The sequence below is a fragment of the Seriola aureovittata genome, chromosome 13, assembly GCF_021018895.1.
Source record: "Seriola aureovittata isolate HTS-2021-v1 ecotype China chromosome 13, ASM2101889v1, whole genome shotgun sequence".
In the NCBI taxonomy this organism is placed as follows: domain Eukaryota; kingdom Metazoa; phylum Chordata; class Actinopteri; order Carangiformes; family Carangidae; genus Seriola; species Seriola aureovittata.
The window spans coordinates 3,011,946-3,033,664 of record NC_079376.1 but is presented as its reverse complement, the minus strand read 5'-3'; the positions used below and the strand labels follow the sequence as shown (position 1 = coordinate 3,033,664).

Sequence of the window (21,719 nt, the reverse complement as noted above, 5' to 3'; positions counted from 1 at the left end):
CTTGTTATATGGCTTTTGTAGTTTTTTTTTTTTTTTTTACATTATTCTATTACATGGTTGTCATGCTTTTCTCAGGTCACAGAAAGATGATTTCTCTGTGATTTATTTTCCCGAATATTGGTTTGTTTTATTATACTGCTGATTTAATGGTTTTTTTTTTTTTAAATCAATTATTCATTCACTCAAGGAAATTTAATTGTGACTATACAGAAGTAGCTTAACTAGACACATGCAAGCAGTATTGCTGTATTATTACTTAATTAAAAGTGAAAGTCATGCATTGTAATACTATTCTAGTGAGAATTTATGTATTTGTTATTATTCAATACTTAAGAAGGTAAAGTAAACAAATCAATTATAATTTAATTAAGAAATGTTTTTCCTTCAAAAATAAATTCAAATCTTATCTGTTTTAGTTTATTTTTGATTTATTTTGGATGAACTAATGAAGTAAAAGTGAAAGTACAATATCTAATAGATAAAAACACAGCTGCTTTAGAGTCTCTGGGGACACTATAGATTTCTCCTCGTCTTTACATCTGTGTTGAGTGTGTTGACTTCACATCGTGTCAAGAAAATTATACAGAGACACACATGTAACATCCTCCTGTCATCCTCCAATATGCACATGTTATGACAGAGGATGCTGAATGTGTGTGTGTGTGTGTGTGTGTGTGTGTGTGTGTGTGTTTGTGTGTTAGACTCCCTCTCTGTGTGTTTTCACCTGTTGGCTTTCATTTGGCTGACGGAGTGGAACGAGGAGAGATGCCTGTCAGCTCTGAACCCAGTGACTCGCTGTGACGTCATTTGTTATGATCCCTGGAGTGTGTGCGTGTGTACGTGCGCGCGCGTGTGTGTCTTGTATGCGTGTGTTTTCTTTTATATATATATATATATATATATACCCATGCACTTTATGTAAGTTTAAATCCAGCCGTGCCCTCTCTGTCCCCGGTAACCTGGGATGCCTGTCTGCTGTGTGTGGGCGTTTTTGTGTGTGTGTTGGTGGGGGGTGGGGGTGGAGGGGTGGGGGGTGGGGGTGCGGGGGGGCACTGTCTCCTACCACTACCCCTACACCGCCTCCTGAGCGCTTAGCAACAGTTTCATTGGTGCTTGTCGGGTCCCTGAGACACCAGTCTGCTCAGTGATTAGAGGCTAGGGGGGTCTGCCGCCATGCCATTGGCTGGCCTCGACATGCTGGGGAGGAAGCAGCCAGTCACCTGCTGCATCCTGCAGAGTGTATGCGTCTTTTCTTTTCTTTTTTTTTTTTTTTACTGAAATGAGGGACAGCAGAGCCACAAACAGCATTGTCTGCAGAAAAAGAAGCCATCACTTCAAAAAGCCAGGAGTCGCTAGGGGGTGTTTGCATGGGGGGTTAAGGGTGTGTGTGTGTGTGTGTGTGGAGTGGGGGGGTTAGATGGAGGGAGCCAGTGCCAACATGGAGTGAGTCATGCTGGGGGGGGGGGTGGTTAAAGGGATGAAGGGGAGTTGGGTGATTAGTGAGGTGAGGTAATGCCTCAAACCAGAGATGATGTCATCACATAATAGACAATACACACACTCTCACTCCACAGAACACACACTTGCATACCTCTGCTGGCATGCAGCGTGAATGAATGAGAATTTGATTGATCACCGCACAATGACTAACAATTGATCGCCTCACAGCGACTAATGTGACAGGCAATAACTCTCCCAGCCCGGAGAAGGAAATGAAAAAGGCCAGATGGGCAGTTTTTTTTTTTTTGGCAGAAAGTCGACCTTTCTCTTAGCTGCTCTAATTTCTTTTAGATTGTCTTTTGTTTTGTTTTGTTCTAGTCAAACCACCATCTCTCTCTCTCTCTCTCTTCCTCTCTCTCTCTCTCTCTCTCCCTCTGTCCACTGTCTGTGTGTCTCTCTCTCTCACTGTCTGTCGCCTTTAAGTGGAGCAGTAGCCTTGTGGGCCAACAGTGGCACATTAGCGGCGGGTGAGAGCTGACTGTGTTTGACAGGATTGCTGTAGCGTCGGCAGCAACACACAAACACTCGCACACGCCACTGCAACTGTCCGATCCTTACCTCCCCGCTCCCATTGAACCCACCCCCCACCCCTGCTACGTTTCCCAAGGGTAGAATAACAGTGACATGATTCTAAACACAAAATGACTCCATAATAAACTGTGTATAAAAAAAAAAACATTTCAAAAGCACCAATGTTAAAGATATAATATAATAATTATATTAAAGAACTAAACTAATAATGATCACCTTGTAAAGGGAAAAATAAAATGTAATAATCTAGAATCTGACCTCACACAGAGGTCTTGATGATCCGGTGCAGCAGAGCAGTAATGTTGGATAAAGGGCATCTGCACATTCAAAACAAGAGCCGAGGGTAAGACTTGAATGAGTCCGATTTGTAGCTCTTAAAAAATTAATAGGTCTAAGAAATTCATAGCAGAAGAGACATAAGGGGAAGAAAACATTTGTGCTGAGGAGTGTGTTTTTTAATCATTTAGACTATTTTTTTAAGTGATCGGCTCTTTTGAATCATTTATTTTATTATTCCACAAAAATTTGAGATACAAAATCTACACCCTTGTTTCTGAATTATTTTTTCTTTTGTCTTAAAGATTTAACAAAAATGTAGGAACTCAACACAAGACCCTTTCAAGAAACACAAAGACCAGGATAAACAAAGTACATAAAACAACAGAGTGGGGGGTGGGGGGGTGTTGATCATATATTCATACACATTTCATCAAAGAAAACCTTTTAATTTGCTTTGATTAGGGTTTTTTTTTTTCATGTAATCTAGAAAGGGCTGCCATATATTTTTAAAAATAGATTCCTTTTCCTCAAACTCTTTCTTCCTCAAATGCTTTGCAGCTAATGAATAACCTTGTTCCAATTAGCAGAACAGATTTTAAGGAAATACATGCGTTAGTTATATCTAAGCTAACACACAATCTCTATGAACTTGATGGCATGGACACTCTTTAAGATTTAAAGTGGTAAACATACCCACCAGCCACACAGCACGTCAGGCGTAGTGTGAACGTAATGAGATGTACTTTACATAATGTCGTGCTGGTACGTTGCCAAAAGTCATAAATACTGTGACACGTGCAGGTGGATTGTATTTAATTTTCCCTCGTCTAGATCACATTTAAAACGGAGACTTTAGTATTAGATTTATGCTTATGTGGCTTAAATGAAGTAACATGAGTTTGATGCAGAATGTTTGATTGGATCAATGTATGTCTGAGGTTACCTCATTCTCATTCGGAGAAACGGTGCATATAAATCAACCCACCTCGATTATTTTCTAATTTTTTTGTTCATGTAAGTGTGGATATGTGCATCAAACAATATTACAGAAGACAATAGAAGAAGTGGTCTCATATTAGAGAACTTCCACTCACTTTAATAGATAGACTGCTTTATGATTTAAATAGCTGTCAAAATATGTCAATTTGAAGCACCCCACTTTCCCCCGGACCCTCTACGGACTCATTGACCCCTCACAGTGCTGAGATGTAATGATTGTTCTGGTCTCTTGAAACTTAGAACAGAAAAAGAGTTAATAATTCACTAGACAGCTCTACCAGATTATTAAAGAGCTGTGATGACGATGAAGCTAAGATTCAGAAATAAGTAGAGGGAGTTTGAATAGATTTGCCTGCAGGGCAAATAAATCTGCAGCAAAGCTTAAACTTCTTGTCCTATGGAAACCTCAGCGTTGTCGTCTTGGAGAGTTTTATGTTTTTTTTTTAAATAAGCACCAAAACTGACACTTTCTACCTGCTCAAACATCAAACCAATCTATTATTATCTGATGTGATGAAGTTAGATAGCGTTGGTATTGTCATCTCGGGTTATTTATTTATTTCCAAGGTGGAGGTCTTGAAAAACTTCAACATAAATGCTTCATTCAACGTAAATTTTCACAACCTTTTCTCACTTCTTGCTGATGCAGAGTTTTGTAGGACAACATTGTAAACCAGACAGTGCAGAGAGCAGTGGAGTAGAACCGTGTCTGGATGTGTGTCTGCGCCCGTGGGGAAGATGAGCAGGAAGAGCAGCTGAGAGAGCAGATCCAGGCTAACCGGTGGTAAAACACTGGGCCGGATCAGAGACGTGGATTAAAGCATCAGGAGCAGGATGACTCATGCACAGAGAAGTTCCCCTCTGCTGTAAACCTCTTTGCGTCTCCTCAGCCATGCCAGCCATGGTGTGATGTGATGGTCAGATTGTTAACCCCTCCTCCTTTCACTTGCTAAATTTATCCTGGTCTCGTCTCCAAGTCACCCCCCCCCCTCCCTCCCTCCCTCCCTCCCTCCCTCTAAAAAGATGACATCACCTCTGATCCTGGCTATGCTCTCTAGTAAATCAGTCTACCATGCATTGCTCCCTCTTGGCATTTTTTTTTTTAATCCACCACAAAGCTACTACACTGACCTTTTTAGAGTCTGATAGGATTTTACCAAAAACAAGGTGACTGACTGGTCATGGGTTCGACCCAAACACCACTTGATGTGTCCGTCCCTTTGTGGTCGTGTTCATCAAGAAGATGAGGAATCCCTCACTGGTGAAAAACTGTTTTCATATCACTGAACAGTTTGTTGAAAAGAGTGAGTCACAACTCGGACAAACAAACAGATTCTTGATAACAGTCTTTATATAATGATGACTGAAGTGCTTGAGGAAAGCAATTGTCCTGACACCCCCCCCCCCCGCGGAGCTAATGCTATGGAGGTTAAATCAGGATTAGGCTCAGGTTTTTGCAATGATGTCATCCTTACTGCTCCCCTACAGTGAGCACCTAATAGCTCACACACACACGTTATCCACGGTTGCACACTTTTATAAAGATCCAGGTTAATTACTTGGGCTCTTAGTTGTGTAATGGTCCCAGGCCTGTGGATTGAGTCCAAGTGTGCGGGGGCTAACGCTGCTGCTGTGTGGGCGGAAGTGTGTCGGCCGGTGTTGTCTGTGTGGGCAAGTATTTGGATGTTTGAACGATTGTCTGTCTGAGCTGAAAAGGACTTTTCATAATGTAAAAGATATTCCAGGAGGGTTGGTGTGTGTTGAAAGCTGTTGCATCAGACGGAATAAAATTCAGAACCACTTATTTTATCAAAGATTTGTCCTGATGTCACTGGTGCAGTGTGTGATATTAACGGTTGGACAAAGTTTATGCAGCAATGGCAACAACAGTACAGTGTTCAGTGTATCTGGGGCTTGTTCAGATGACTTTAGTAGGGGGAGTCCAGGTGTGGTACAGCGTCACCTGTGTTCCAGTTCATTAGGCTAACACCAGTGGACCACAGACTACAGGTACAAAAAGGTTAATGTCACATTTAGTGGGAAATAATCTTATTCATGGCTCTTTTGTGTTTATGTGCAGGGCTGCGACTAATGATTCATTTCATTACCAATTAATTTGCTGCTTCAGTCTTCAAATATCTTAATTTATCCAACCAATAGTTCAAAATCCAATGATTCAGTTCATTATGATATAAAACAGGAAATCGTCATATTTCAGGGGCAGAAAGCTACATTTTTTAAATTAAAAACAATACTTAAATGATTACTTGATTATTAAAATAATAGCTGACTATTTTTCTAATCATCTTTTTCAGCTAATTGTTGCAGCTCCAGATTTGTGCCTCTCCAACTAATCTAACATCAGATTGTGATATTTTGACAGTAAGAACCAATAACAAAAACCGATCTGATGATTCCTGCAGGTGTTTGGCAATAAGATGGTCATCCCCTCACTGGACGGTGCCTTGTTCCAGTGGAACCGGGACAGAGAGAGTATGGAGGCAGTGCCTTTCAGCGTGGAGTCCTTGCTGGAGTCGTCCTACCGTATCGGAGAGGACACCGTCCTGGTTGGGGGCAAATCCCTAACTACCTATGGTCTGGGGGCTTACAGCGGCAAGGTCAGTGAAATCATTTCAATTCAAATATGACAGCATGGAAACAAATGGAATGAATGGACTTATATTTTTCCTTTGTTCCACCAAGAGACTGAATCAAATTAATCATACCAATTAGTTTTGAAAGAAGTCAGCAAAACAGCAACCAAACCTAATTCCACTAACACAGTAGAATAACCCTCGTCGTAATTTCCCCCGTTGTTTTCCTCAGCTTCGGTACATCTGCTCTGCGGTGGGCTGCAGCCACTGGGGGGATACTAATAATGAGATGGAGTCTGAAGACGTGCTCCTGCTGCAGAGGACTCAGAAGACCGTGCGAGCCATCAGGCCCCGATCAGGGATGGAGAAGTGAGTTTCATTCAATCATTCAATCTGTCCCTGTCGCTCTCGGTCAGCCCGAGTCATGAAGCAGCTACCGTATCTTTCAGAAAGAGCCACGTGACTGACTTTCTGTCAGTGGTTTTAAATCGTGTCAGTCAGCTCGTCATCTACTTTCCCATATTTTGCATACTCATTATCTATGCATTCTTTTTGTCAGTGTCCTGATCTCACCCTCAGTAGACAGATTAAATCTGTAATTGTATTATGCACGGCCATGTTACATAAATATCCATTTTGTTTACATTTGGAGTCAGCTGATTTAAAATGCAGTGAGGAATAATTAATTCATTTATTAAACAAAATAACACTCAACAGTTATCATTAGTATACTTTTTTATAAAGTTAACCTTTTAATTGTGATGATCAGTTACCAAAGTACAAATTAAAGAAGGTGTTTCACCTGTGTGTTATCGTTCTTGTTACAAGGTGGAACTTCAGTGTCGGAAACTTTGAGCTGAAGCTTCTTCCTGAGGCTCAGTCTGGAATCAACTTCCTGGAGGGAGAAGTGGCGAATGGCGATGCCTGGAGGGAGAGTCAGCGGGTCATCACAGACGAACCGAAAGAGAGGGAGCAGGCGGAGAACCAGCAGAACCAGAAGCAGAATCTGGACCTCGTCATCAAAGTGTCAGTTCCTGATTGGAAGGTCATGGCCTTCAGCACCGAGCCTGAGGGACAGCTGGTCTGGGAGCGTCAGGTTAGATGTTATAAACTTAACTAAACTAAATTTACAGTCAGGTGGTTTATTTGAACTCTTTCTAGACATCAACAAAGCACAAAATCTAACTCTCTATCACCTGTGTTTTGTAGTTCTGCACGCCCATCGCCTCGGCCTGGCTGGTGGGCGGTGGTAAAGTCACACCAATCAGCCTGTTTGACGACACTGCCTACAGCAACCAGTCAGAAACTGATGAGGAGGAGGATAACGATGATCCGGAGAAGGCCAGGGGAACGGCAGAGTCCAGCGTGTACTTAGGTAATTTTATACACGAGCATAAATAAACACCTGAAGTGTGTCGGTGTTAGAAGATTTGGTGTTTAAAAAACGGAGGCAGGAGGATGATGATTGATAAGCCGTGCGTTTTGACACTTGTATTGTAGTGCACAAACAAACCCCTTTGCTCTTATTTTACCAGGGATGTTCCAGGGACAGCTCTACCTCCAGTCCTCAGTGAGGATCACTGAAAAGTTCCCCTCCAAAGCTATCGGATCAGAGAAGAGTATAATTCCACTGCCTACTGTCAGATGGAAGCCTCTAATCCGTAAGTCCACAGCTCCTCAGTCAAATCATTAGGTGCTGTGTCTAATTACCAAAGTCACTGAGGTAGTGAGGGCATGAACACCTGAGGTGCAGTGACCAAACACCGACCTCATCACTGTAGTTTTAGCCACTAAGTGAAACTTTGTTCCCAAGAATTATTTGAAGTCATCTGGACACTGTGTCTCCCTGTGTTCCCTATTTATTCCCCTTGATATACAGCCACTCTGAGATTGTTATTCCATATTGATCCGTCTTACCACTGAAATCAAAGAACTTATTCATCTTGTTCGTGACACAGATTCCCCGTCTCGGACACCAGCCCTGGTCGGCTCTGATGAATTCGACAAGTGTCTGAATAACGACAAGTTCTCCCATGACGAATACAGTAACGGAGCCTTGTCCATCCTTCAGTATCCATACGGTAAGAACCTCGTACTGGACTAAAAGCCCACATTAAAGTCTTATATACATGAAGGGCACCCAGGATGTACAGCAGAGAGAAGTGAACTGGCTGAGAGGGACACAGGCAACAAAAATCTCCACTGACTGATTTCTTTGTTTCCTCCTTGTAGACAATGGCTACTACTTCCCCTACAGCAAGCGTTACAGAGAGAAGCGCGACAGTGCTGTAAGCCTGATAAAGGGAAACGTGGCGGGGGGTGACAGTCGCAGGAGGAAGGACCCCGTGCTGCTGCTGCCTTGGTGGAAGGAGATCCTCGGCACCATCGTCTTCTGCATCGCCGCCACCACCTACATCGTCCGCAAGTTCTTCCACCCTCCCGCCCCTGTAGCCTACGTGAGGGTAAGGCCACAGACAGACAGACAGATGAGCATAGTGCGATAATTCCTCACGGTGCAAATGCAACTTTTATTCTGTGTAAAGAATTTGCTTCAGTAACAAACAAAACAAACACAAACAAACTTTCTGTGACATCCTTGAGGTTTTTAATTTGAGTGTCTTTGTGAGATGATAAAGTTGACAAAGTTCATTTCAATCAGACATTTTAAATGATATATTTTTAAAGTAAGATACAATTTTTCTTTGAACTAGTTCCTTTAACATAAGCACATTGAATCTTAAAGGAATGTCTTGTCTGAGAAGAAGCTGAATACGTGTTCTGCCCTCTGTATCTGCTTCCTGTGAGAGACCTTGTTCAGGTGTTTCTCAGAAAAAAAATACCCAACATGCCACAAAAGTTAAGCTTGTTTTTTCTAATAGAAAAAAAGCAACATGTATGATGTCCTCAATATGTCCCGTCCCCCCCCCCCCCAGCAACGGAAAGAGTCGGAGACACAGTGCCAGACAGACAGCAAGTTTGACCTTGAGGTTGTCGAATCCAAAGAGCCGGTTGCCATGGAGACCCGTTCCAGCGAATATGTGTCCAGGTACGTCATTAACACACTGTGAAGCTGAGGCGGAACACGCTTCATGTAAATGCTTTTGTCATGACTCAGGGGAAGTTCACATAACAACACCACTGTGCCGGGAATTGTTATCCTCACACTTGAAAGTCGAACGCGAGTCTCACTCTTTCAAGGTGTAGCTACAGATTCAGCACTGTTACCATGGTGACCACTGGTCTTCCAGCCTGCCTTCATAGGACAAGGCAGAGATTGGAGATACGAGCCGTAGTAGTGCATGATTGGATAACTCAGCTGTTCCATCAAATGAAAATGACCTTGTCACCCGCAGACCCCACCCCACCCAGCAGCATCTGCCACAGGGTCGAGGTGTCACTTTACATCACTGTCAGCACATTGTCTGAAGTTTTTCTGTTATTTTGGACATCCGGAATATGATCAGTGGCCATAATTTATGGGCTGCCACTGACATCCTGTAGTCTGATTGATGGACTTTACGTGTTTATATTCGTGAGCTAAATAATGTGGCTTTTCCCTCCCAAACACAAGCAGGAATCCGACCAAACTGCAGTGTGTTTTTTTTTTTCTCTCCTGGTGTCATCACTTACACAGTCTCTTCTTTGATCCACCCTAAAATGACAAACACCCCACCCATCCCTTTCCTTTAAAGCTGCTGCAATCCATGCAGATTGCTTTTGCTGAAGAACTTTCTTTAAATAAAACCGGTGGCTGTTGCAGCAGCTGCTGCAGACATGAGTCAGGATCATTACGAGGGAGATAGAGATCAGGAAACCAGAAGAGGCCTGAATCGCATGTGCCCACACATTTCCTAATAAGACAGCCCTCAATCCCCTGAGGGGCCTGAGCAGGGATGCTTTGACAGGGTGTAGAAGAGAGTGAATGGAGGCAGCAAACTCAATGATTTAATTTCTTTACGTCTACTTAGAATAACGGAGTACTCCCTAATGATGGTTTATGGAGTCAGACCAAATGGAAAAACTGTGATACTCCTGACAGGCGGTGTGTGATTGAGATACAAATAGCAGAAGAGCTGTGTCTATACAGACATACGCCTGTATACAACAAATGAATATTACGTTATTTAACTTTAAAATAGACCATGTTGGTCCTAACATCATGAAAATAAAAATTCTCTGTTCAGTTTATTTTTTTATTCTAATAATTTGTCGTTGCTGTTACTGAGCCTGTGACTTTGAGGTACAGTTTGCCTTAGTGACAGCTAAGAGCTTTTTTGACAGCACAATATTAATGTGAATTAATGATTCATGTTCAGCTTTAACTTGGTTTCCTGCCAACTCAGCACTCACAGCCTTGACAGGGATTTCAGTGTCTTTGTTATATGATAAAAACTTAATTTCAAACTAAGGATAGGATCTGTAAAAAGCGAGATACAAAATAGGTGATGGATGTTTCACCTGAGAGGAAAGTTGAATACGTGTTCTGCCCTCTGTATGTGTTTCTGTGTGTGAGAGACCTTGTTCAGGTGTCTCTCAGAAAAAAATACCCAGCATGAGAAATCTTTGTCATACGGTATTAATATTTCCTTCTCTCTTCGGTTGCGCCATCTTTTTCTTTTAGTCTAACCACGTGTTTTTGCTGTTACTCAGCATGTGACTTTGAAGTAGAGTTTGCATTAGTGACAGCTGAGAATTTTTTGACAGCACAATGTTAATGTGAAATTAATGATTCATGTTCAGCTTTAACTTGGTTTCCTGCCAACTCAGCACCCACAGTCAGCCATGACAGGGATTTGGCTGGTGGTAATTTCTTCTCTGCTAATCACCTTTTACCACTTAATACACCTCCTTGACTATAGAGGATTATGTGATCCCCTGGTCTTTGAAATTGTCAGGGACGTAGGTAATAACACACGTGTCACACACAGCTCCTTTCTGCCACTGAGCACAGTGTGATTCTTCTTTGCATAATGACAACCAAAGTGTCTCTCCCCAGGTACTTAACCGACTTTGAGCCAGTGCAGTGCCTCGGCCGCGGGGGGTTCGGTGTTGTGTTTGAAGCACGCAACAAAGTGGACGACTGCAACTATGCCATCAAAAGAATCCGCCTGCCCAACAGGTAGTGCCTCTCACTGGCCGCACCACAGGCTTTGTAGCTGGGGGCTATTGCCTCTGTTTTCTTGAAAGCTGTTAAACTGGTTATGTAAGCAGCAACTTACTAGTCTAAACACAGAAAAACCGTGCAGCAACATCTAACGCTTTGGAACAAATAGTAGCCATGCAAATTTATATTTGTACTGACAAGCATGGAAATTTAGTGTTGAGCTGCAGCGGCTCTGCATTTACTTTCACATTAGCCCTGTTGTTGACTGGAGCATCCCGTAATGCATAAACAACTAGTCTGTTAATTATTTTCATGCCCAGTGTTTTTGTTGAAGCGCTTGTTAAGCCCTTGGTGCATCAAAGCCAGCTTCATTTTGTGTCATTACGGTCTGTTGGTGTAATGGAAAAAATCCCAATATTTTTGTCTTAGAACATTTGTTCATGCATTCGTTCAACAATGAGTCAAGTGACTGGGAATAAAAAAAAAAAACATAACAAATCTAAAATGAGCAAAGTCTTATTAGGAATTCTTTGGAGTTGTGTGTTCATACCTTTAATTCATCAAAAATCAGACAACCAACTGTCAAACTAAGTTTTTTTTTCTCCCATCATTCAGGGAGCTGGCTCGTGAGAAGGTGATGCGAGAGGTGAAGGCCCTGGCCAAACTGGAGCACCCTGGGATTATCCGCTACTTCAATGCCTGGCAGGAGAGCCCCCCCGAGGGCTGGCAGGAGGAGATGGACAAGAGGTGGCTGAAAGACGCCAGGTGAGCCTCGGCTTTTAAAACCTGTTATCCCGTGTTGCTCGGCAGGTCGAACACGGCGCTTAAGTCTGCGAGGAGTCTGTTTTCCTCCCAGCGGCGTCCATGCAAAGAAACTTCAACCTCTGCTTGAGAAGAATAATGACATGAAATAATCACATTTGTGACATTTAGTACACCACAGACTCGACATCGCTCGGCTCACTTCACTCACTGATTAAGACAGATGTTAAAATGTCATGTAATGAGAAATGCATATTGGCATTAAGCAAATTTGCAGCAGTGTATTCAAAGTCTGGTGTGTTTAGTCCTTTGCTTGATGCACATTAAATATTGCTGCAGTATATTTTGTGATTTCCTTTTTTTCATATTCATTACACACTTGCACGTTTGTCTGGAATTCATTATTCGTAATATTATGTAGTAGTTGAATGTAATTTAACTGAACCTGTAAGCCTGGCAGCAACAAGACTTCTTCTTCTTCTCTGACAGTACCACCGACTGGCCAATGAGCTTCCTCGACCACATGGAGGCGCTGTCAGTCAAAGTGCCAGTGTCCAGCTCTGTCTCTCCTGTCTGTGGGCCCGAGGGAGACGTTCTGGAGGCCTCCACCGATCCCCGAGCCTTGCTCTCCAGCAGTGCCGGTGGATCCGTCAGTTTCAGCGTTGACGACGGAGACCTCTCCTTCCTCCCGCTCCTGGGCCACGACAGCGTGATGTCCGAGAGGGACAGCCAGGCTGACCCCGACGCCTCGGACACCCCCCACTCCTTTGAGCTGTGCCCCCCGCGCGGCCCCAGTGACTGCACCTCCTCTTCCTTCGACATAGTGTTCGAGGACTCGGGCTGCGACCGAGATGCGGAGGCAGACACGGACTCGGCCTCTAGTGCAGCCAGTCCCAGCACGCTGACGGAGAAGAACAGCTCGTCTTCCTCGCACACCAGGCAACAGGAATCCGCCCCGCCCTCTTCTTCCTCTCCCCCACGGCCAACGTCACTTACCTTGGCTCTCCCCACAACTCCTCCAACCCAGCGAGTCCAGCCTTCTCCCAAGGTCAGTCAGTCATTCACTCACACAGTTGTTATTATAGGCATCAGTGTTAGGGAATACTTTGGGGTAATTTTTGGCTCTTTACCACTAATATTAGCTCTTTCAGTTGTAGTTCTACAAGGAAAAGTTTTCCCAAGAATGATTGTAACATCTGCAGGTGTGGAGGTTTTTTTGTGCTTGTGCAATACCTAAATACCAATATATATTATAATATATTTTCTTTTCCTCTTTTTTCTAGTAGCAACTAAACTGAAATATTTATATAAATCATGAAGTCAAACCTGTCTATTCCCATCTCCAGGTGTACCTGTACATCCAGATGCAGCTGTGTCGGAAGGAGAACCTGAAGGACTGGATGGCACAGCGCTGCCTCCCGGAGCAGAGGGAGCACAACCAGTGTCTGGATATCTTCCTCCAGATCGCAGAGGCTGTCGACTTCCTGCACAGCAAGGGGCTCATGCACAGGGACCTCAAGGTGAACATACACACATGCACACACTGTCCACCGTAATGTATCTTACACTGAAAGGGTGAATGTAAAGCAAGAGCAGAACGGTCCTGATGCTGCAGCTTCTGGAAGGAAAATGAACTTTAACACTGTAGGTTTTAAAGCTCATAACTTCATAGCTGCACTTTAAAGCTGCAAGTGCTTTATGAAAAGAAAAATAAACCCACCATTTCATCTTAAACCTCATATTGCAGCTGCGGTAGACACAACTGACCGTTCTACACTACTTGAATTTCTATAGGTTCTTGATTTTTGCCCCAAAATCATTTTTTAAATTTAACTGAGAAGTTAAAACCTGAATATGAAAAACAAAAAAACCCCTTCAAACAAGTGGCTGGTCTAATGCAGATGTAGCCACTAACATTTAGCTAAATCTGCTTTAAAAACACTTGTTAAACACTGTTGAAAATGCACTTCTTGCTTCCAAAGTGCAAATCTGGCTGGTTTGGGTTTGATCACTATGTAAGTGATTTCCTCTGCTTGTGTATGTGGAGTGGAACACTTGCAGGTGGTGTCAACAGGTGCATGCATTAGTAATGCTCACTGCCTTCACATATTTGATGTTTGACACATCTTACGTAACCTGTCATCATCCGTCCTGCAGCCCTCCAACATCTTCTTCACTATGGACGACGTGGTGAAGGTGGGAGACTTCGGACTCGTCACGGCCATGGACCAGGAGGAGGACGATGACGAGCCGAGCGCCCTGACGCCCGCGCCGCTCCTCACCAGACACACGGGACAGGTCGGCACTAAGCTCTACATGAGCCCAGAGCAGGTGAGGGAATGGAACTTAAAATAATTCATTTATTTGTGGGAAGTGTTCATGTTTTCATATAAACATAAACAGAAGCTTTGGTTATAAAGAGGCTATGATAATAATTCCTTATGGGTAAGTAAGATAAGTTGATCTGATCCCTCTAAAAGAGACTTTATGTGTCTTAACTCCATCCTTTCCTTTCTGTCCCGGCAGCTTTCTGGAAACTCGTACTCGCATAAAGTGGACATTTACTCTCTGGGTCTGATCCTGTTTGAGCTGCTGTATCCCTTCAGGACCCAGATGGAGAGAGTGAGGGTGAGTCAGCAAACACATGGGCACATAATCACGTCTTGATTTTACTTCATTTTCTCTTTTTCATTTAATTCCCAAAAGGGTTGTTTCACCCAGTAACTCGGCTTTTGAAATGTCAAGCACGTGGTTATTATCGTCAGTTTAGACTGGATTTGTCAGTATTTTCCTCTTTACAATATACACAGTTTTCTGTGTAAGATACAAATTGGTGTGTGAAGCGTTGAATTAAAAATCAAAGCATCAGTAAAGATAAAAGGAAGTGTGAGCAACGGAAAAAAACGTATAAGGGAGGACAGGAGCGAATAAAGATCAATTAAACAAAAACAAGCTTATATGTGTTGTAAGTAATATTTACCCAACCTGAACTGTTAAAAAAATCAAAGGGTATTAAAATTGGCAGATAATTTCCAATGTAAAGTTAGTTGTTTGATCTGCTCTAATTTTTGGCTTCAGTTTGAATCACCAGTGCTGTTATTCGTGTAAGACAGAGAGAGAATTTCTAATGAGCCAGTTTCTTTCTGTCTCTTTCTTTTATTTACTAAATTGTTTTTTGTTGTGTCAGAAAACTCTGTTGGATAAACAGTAACACATCATCGTTATTGCCATTCGAATGATCATTATTGTCAACACATTTTCTTCACCCTTGTGTGATCGGATCGAACAGGAAGTCTTTGTCTCGGCAACAAAGGGCCTGATTAGCCGTTAGCACAGCTCACAGGTGTTTACATCTTCTTCTTTTTTTTTCCCAGACGCTGACAGAGGTGAGGGCGCTGCGCTTCCCAGAGGTTTTCTCCAAAAACAATGTTCAGGAGGTGAGTGGCCCGCTGCTGCCACCTAGTGGTCACAAACACAAACTACTTCTGGACCGAGACAAGAAAACTGTTTTTGTTAGTGGCTGAGAACAAGCTGTAGGAAATGAACAAAGTGGGACACATGCAGAGCTGGGAGAGTTCACTCTCATATTGTAGTGTGTCACAGATTTAAATGTCCAGTCACCAACATAATCCCCTTGGTGAGTTAAACCTGCTGAATTAATCCAATTAGGAGGTGTATTCGGATTATTTTGCTCCTGAATCAACGCAATATAAAGTAAAGTATGCAAATATCACAATTTTAACACGTAGAATTGTAAACAGCTTCATTCTTACCTCAGACAGTTTTATCAACATGATTTGTTGGTATAATTTGCCTCCATTATCCTGTTAGAATTAAATTATTATCACGTTTTAAAAAGTCGCCGCCGGTGTTGGGTTGGTTACATTACCTTGTTTACCTGTTTACTTTGTAATGAGATTAACATAATCCCATCACGTAATCTGTGATTCTCCAACACTGGAAAATACCCTCTCCCTGCTATCCCTGTATCCCACTTCACTAGCTGTATGCTGTTGTATTTTGGGATGTCCTGTATGTTGTGTGGGTGTGCAGGGGATGACGTGCCTCTGTGTGTTTATGTAAACCATCTGTGTGTGCATGCGTGCGTCTGTTGCTTGGTGTTTTATGAGTTGAGGGTGCAAATTAGTTTAGTTTTTATGTTTACACTTATCACTGGTGCTGTTGTGTTACATGAACCTTAAGGAGGGCAAATAAGTTAAACTAATGGATGTAAATTTCAGCTATGGCATGACTGCTGACAAAGAGCTCATTGTGCTGTATGTTTTCTCTCTGCGTGTAGCTGAGCATGGTGCGCAGCATGCTGTCGCCGAGCCCCGGCGAGCGTCCTGAGGCAGCTGAGATCACAGGGACTCCCCTCTTCCAGGAGCTGGAGCTGCCCTGCCGACTGGCCGTGAGGCAGCGCTCCCGCACCTACAGCGCCTCGTCCATGGGCCGCCCCTCGCGCCAGACATCGACTAACTGAAGATCCCGTGACGCAATATATAACCCCTGTCCCAAACCCCCTCCCCCCCCATTTCCCTGTCATTCCCCTGCTGGTCTGCTGCCCAAGAGAAACACCTCAGCCCCCGTCACACACTGCCTCAGACAGAATCACTTTAGAAGCCAAGTACAACGAATGTGTGGGAAGTTATCTCAGTGGCTTTAGAGCAGCAAGACAAAGTCCTGCACAGTGACCGATCTTGGAGAATACACATGCCGTTACATATTCGCACACATTATGCTGCCCAAAATTCCCAATCAATTTTAATCACACTTACAAGTGTGAATATTTAAAGTAAAGAATAAAGAATATTTTAAAAGCGACAGCTGTTCTGTAATGTTCACGACCAGACTTGGCTCAAGTGGTACTTACAAATAATTCTTAGTGTTTTTTTATTTTTTGAGTGTCTCGGAGTACCAGATGGGCGGTGTTTACTGCCGTCAGTCAGCTCAGCGGAGACTAAGCTGTTATCACTAAATATTATACCTAATTGAATTTGAAATATTTACGGTACTTGTGATCGTCTGAAACAACTGGCAGTCTCCTCTCTCCACTCTTGTCATGGCAAACATCATCTGGTACTCGGAGATAATTGACAGACGTGCTAAGAGCTGTTGTAGATATGATTTGATTCTGGTCTGGTCACAACACGCTGCTTGCTCTCAACATTCAGCCAGTGTTCACTCACTCACGCTACACCTCAGGTATGAAAACCAAGAGGACACTCCAAAGGGGCCTTTGATGCTTGATCATCCTATCTACTAGTGACTAATACTGATCACTGGTATGAGCACTAACTGGTGTTCTGACACCCAATATGCCTGATTTGGGAGACCAAAAAAGACCATCTTTTTTCCTATGTGTTTTTTTTATGAGAGAAGGTGATGTATTGCGTAGAGAAGAGTTTATGAATCCAGATATGATTTGCCTTTAGAAAGGGGCCAGCGGCCCCCTCTGGATGAATGCTGAGCCTCGGGCTCATGTCTTTTTTGCATGTATCTGATAGGAAAGTGAAGGGTTGAGTGTGAGTTTGTTATCTTAAAGCCAGTACTTGGACACAGTTTTTCTGTGTGTAAATTTACACAACGATTCGGAGGTGCTCAATCATTTTTCCAGCACCTCCTCTTTGCTCTCTGTACATAATTGAAGGGAAAAACCTGTTTATACCCTTTTTCTTTGTTAATTCAGAAGATACATTTGATCAATCCTGTACATATTGTAAGGCGCCATTGCTTGTAAATGGCTTTTTCATGAGACACCTGTAAGATAGTGTGATATACTGTTGGAGGGGGAAGAGAGGAGACGATCCCTGCCATTAACGGATAGCTGAATGTTACAGTGTGACCTCCAGAGACAGATGATGTTGGTCACTTCTAATAGCTGTTTGAAATTATTCTCAGTGTTTTCACATATCTGGGGTACCAAGTGGAGGGGGGGGGTGGGGGTTGCCCTGCTTTGAGCACCAGAGGAGAACCCGCAGGACCAGAGTGCCATTTGAAAGTCAGTTAAGTGTACTTTTCTGTAATTGATAACTCACCTCACCTCACATTTTCTTTTTCTTTTTGCAATTGTGCTACTGTGCTCCAGCCCCATCCAGCTGGTGTTCCTGGTGAAGCACTCAGTACTGAGGTCTGCAGCTCTCCCCGTGATGCAGGAGAAATAGCATTTAGTGAAGAAGGTGATACTGTTTTACCCCCGTCTAGTCTAGACTGACTAGTGGGGGACCCGGACCTGATGTTGGTCATATGATCCTCATAAGCATTGTTTTATGTACATAAGAAGTGCTGGGAGAGTACATGACCTGTTTGTAACTACACACACTCAAACTGCTAATTGTAATGTGCTTTCAATGATTGTACTTTTCTAAGGATCTTCTCTCTTTTTCTTTTTCTTTTTTTTTTAATTTTAAATAAGCAAAGTTTTTGATTATTCTGCAGGGTTTTTTGATTACTGTAAAGTCTTTGACTGTGTCTGATACAGGAAGTCAAACTGATGTTCGTTTCATCCATCCACTCAGCCCACTGAAAATGACTCATTCTTGTTGTAATTTTATCAATTCTCTCTTCTGTGTTTAAAACGGGACTGTACTCCCACTATGAAAAAGGAGGGAACAGGAGAGATTAAAGGGGGGGGGGGGTGAAAACTCATGCTGCAAATTCAACAGCTTTATATGAAGGACAGTATGTTCTGATAAGTCCTTTCTTGACAATGTGACACCTTTTTGTAAAATTAATGTTTGATATTTCAAATGAATTCAATAATGGATTCAGGGTAAATTCTTCTCTCCTGTGAAATAAGCTAAAAGGATTTAGAAAACTTCCTTTTTTTGTCCTTTTGTCTTCTAGAAATCAAATCCTGAGTCAGTTGTGATATGAAGACTTTGTACAGTAGGAAACTTAAATCACCTACTGTAGTAAATATCTTGTAATCATATACCGTTAAACTAAAAGCAGCATTACTGACAATAGTGTATTATCGGGGGGTTCTAGAGATTTTGTTCTTTTCACTCAAACCAAGAAAATGTCGTTATAACAGTAGGTTTTTGTTGCTTTTGTTTAAATTGTGCTCATCCTCCTTCCACTCCTGCAGTCTGGGTACTTTTTCTTCCTGAGGTTCAAGTGAAAAATCAGATTCCCTCTTCTCAATCTCTGATGCCTCTGTCTGGACATGTAGTTCTGTGTTCTCGTGCACAAACCCATTCTCCGTCCATGGTGAATTGTAAATATGTTTATTTGCTTTATTTATGTTTTAATGCCGTGATCAATCCTTTTTTGGGTTGGTGTTATTATGAATGCGCTTCATGCGATGGAGCGCATTGGAATATGATGACTTCTTACAAGTCTAAATTTAATAAACTGTTCTATACCGTTTGTACAGTTTTGTGTCCTTGGTGTGCAGTCTGTGGGAGTGAGTGTTGGGCGGTTCAGTCACTGATATTTCATCACCTGATCATCATTAGGCCAACCACCAAAGACATTCAGAAACACAGGAGTGTTTCTCCAATTAAACAACGTTACTGTGAGTAATCATCATTGGTTTGGTGTATGAGATAGCTGCATTACTTTGCACACAACACACGTATAATAATTAATACACATACACAGAACACACTGAATCATGTGTTTGTTTGATTTTTGTAAATATCTGACACTGATATTGAATCAGGAAAGAAACAAAATAATACGTAATCAATGATGGAATAATCAAAATGATAAACAGCAATAACCTAGAAGAATTACATTTATATCACAGCCCACTAGAAAGTCGCAGTGGTAGTAGATGCATCAATAGACCTTAAAGGAACAGTACAGTATTATTTCATAATACCATGAACTATTGCAAAAATTCCCATATTGCATTTTGACACATGCACATGTTATGTCACTATAATGTGGAAATATAGTATTTTTTTTTTATGTGACATTCAGTGGAAGTACAGTACATTTATTAAAGGCACTGCACACACACAAACACACACAGGTGTTTTCAGTTTCTCTGGATGATTTGATCTCTGCTCGGATTGAAGTCGCCTCAGTACATGTCAATCAAACATAGTCTGTACACACCTGAGCAGAGGACTAATTAATTAATTGTGTATATATGTAAAGAAATGTGTATAATGTAAAGAAAGGTCACTATTTACTATTTGCTTTATATATTTTTAGAGAAAGCAAAACAGAAGCTTTATGTATTTATTTATTTTACTTTATACTTTATTCATTTTAAGCTCCAGAAAAAGCTGTTAAGTGAACCTTAAATTACTATTATTTCTGCAGCTACTTTGTTTAAGGTCAACAATTTCACAGTTATTATTTTTGTTAGAATTCAAAAACAACTGCTCCCGAGTTTTACATAAATAGGAGCATGGGATATGTAGTTTTAATGCTTAATGAAATAATAATTTAAACTTTCTTGATATAAAAATGGGTTTTCAGAATAACAAAATAGCCCAATGGAAAGAAACCAATGTATGGGGAAAATATCATGTAGAAGAGGCTGACATGTTACCTTAAATAAAGGGGCGGGGTTTCTGCCCTCTGTTTTCAAAATAAAAGTTTAAAACCCTGAGCGCTTCACCCCCCCCCCCCCCCCCCCCCCCCCTTCTCCCGGTTGCGCATTTCCGTTACCATAACGTCACTTCTGGATGTCAATATGCGGCTTGGTGCGGCGCTGGGAAACAGAACCACTGGAAAGATGTAAACCAAGTAACCAGCAAATACCAGCCTCAACGAAGACACTAAACCAAACCTCCGGGGAAACCTTACCTTTAGGCGGAGAGGCGGAAACCACAGCAGCGGGGCAGCTCGCCGGGTCTCTTGCCTCCGAAGCAGCGGAGCGTCTGTCTGAAAGCAGCCATCTTTTGTGAGAGAATGTACGGGGCGACGCGGCGGGCCTGCTCGGGCTCTGGCCGGGGCCGGAGCCTGCTGATGCTGTCGACCGCGCTCCTGCTCTCGGTCGTCGGGCTGCTCTCCGGGCTGCCCGGCGTCACCGAGGCGAAGGAATGCGACAAGCCGTGTATGAACGGCCAGTGCAACACCGCTACGGGCAACTGTGTGTGCTTCCCCGGCTGGGTTGGGGACCAATGCCAGCACTGCGGAGGGCGATTCAGGTACGGTGAACACACGGGCAGAATAAAGCGGCTTCTCTTTAATTTTTTTTATTTTATCACTGAGATAGGTTGTGTGTGACGCCTACGTGTGCTTTGCATTGTGCCAAATCTGTACCAACTCAGAGGCCAGGTAGCATGCGAGGAGGCGCCCGAGCGGTGCACACCTGAGGCAGATACCGGGTCTACTACTACTACTATTGCCACCGCCGTCACCACAAGGGCACAGCTGTCCTGGTTCAGATGCAGTGCATGTTTGTAAAGATGCTGAATAGTGCAAGTATGTGATCTGAATGATTATCCAAAAGGCTTACAGTTGGGGCCTCAGTACTTCATAATCTCCACCGTGTCACCATCTTATCATTCCCTTACCCAAATGTGCACATCAGTACTGCTCCATTGTTATACTTGACTATAATTATTCACAGTAGGGCTGTAACTAAGGATGGTTTTCTTTATTTATACTCTGGCACTTCCTTTTTTTTTCTTCATCAAATGATTTGATGATAAAAACGGTGCAAGAAAAGAGGAAGGAAAGAGTTCCCACTGCATTTTCCCAGAGGCCAAGAAAGTAAAAATAAATGACGTAAAAACCACTTTTGAGAAGCTGCAACCAGAGATTTTTTTTTTGTCTTTTCTCACTAAATAATCATCAAAATATTTATTTATTTTTTGTATCAGCTGAGTAACTAATTAATCAGCTAATCAGTTTGGTATTTATCCACAGTTCAACCACTCAGATCCCAGCAAGGATATTTATTTCTAATTGCCAGAACACATGGTGATGTCTGTGGTTGTGTTTGTGAGGAGGATGAGTTGGCAGCGTCCCCCATCAGCAACCAG

General features: G+C 42.6%; 2 protein-coding genes across 2 annotated transcripts in view; both read left to right on the top strand.

Annotated features, from left to right (window-relative positions):
* eif2ak3 (eukaryotic translation initiation factor 2-alpha kinase 3) overlaps nt 1–19,140 on the top strand; it is a 32,121-nt gene extending 12,981 nt beyond the window's left edge. Inside the window, exons 3-18 of the mRNA XM_056392812.1 lie at nt 5,733–5,927; nt 6,136–6,272; nt 6,732–6,999; nt 7,113–7,278; nt 7,439–7,564; nt 7,862–7,984; nt 8,136–8,365; nt 8,837–8,949; nt 10,900–11,022; nt 11,623–11,772; nt 12,259–12,817; nt 13,116–13,289; nt 13,927–14,100; nt 14,296–14,397; nt 15,144–15,206; nt 16,070–19,140. Of these exons, the coding sequence (XP_056248787.1) occupies nt 5,733–5,927; nt 6,136–6,272; nt 6,732–6,999; nt 7,113–7,278; nt 7,439–7,564; nt 7,862–7,984; nt 8,136–8,365; nt 8,837–8,949; nt 10,900–11,022; nt 11,623–11,772; nt 12,259–12,817; nt 13,116–13,289; nt 13,927–14,100; nt 14,296–14,397; nt 15,144–15,206; nt 16,070–16,252 (2,886 nt within the window). The 3' untranslated portion in view covers nt 16,253–19,140. The remainder of the gene's footprint in view (nt 1–5,732; nt 5,928–6,135; nt 6,273–6,731; nt 7,000–7,112; nt 7,279–7,438; nt 7,565–7,861; nt 7,985–8,135; nt 8,366–8,836; nt 8,950–10,899; nt 11,023–11,622; nt 11,773–12,258; nt 12,818–13,115; nt 13,290–13,926; nt 14,101–14,295; nt 14,398–15,143; nt 15,207–16,069) is intronic.
* A 1,273-nt stretch (nt 19,141–20,413) lies between these two features.
* atrn (attractin) overlaps nt 20,414–21,719 on the top strand; it is a 117,054-nt gene continuing 115,748 nt past the window's right edge. Inside the window, exon 1 of the mRNA XM_056392953.1 lies at nt 20,414–20,879. Within this exon, the coding sequence (XP_056248928.1) occupies nt 20,641–20,879 (239 nt within the window). The 5' untranslated portion in view covers nt 20,414–20,640. The remainder of the gene's footprint in view (nt 20,880–21,719) is intronic.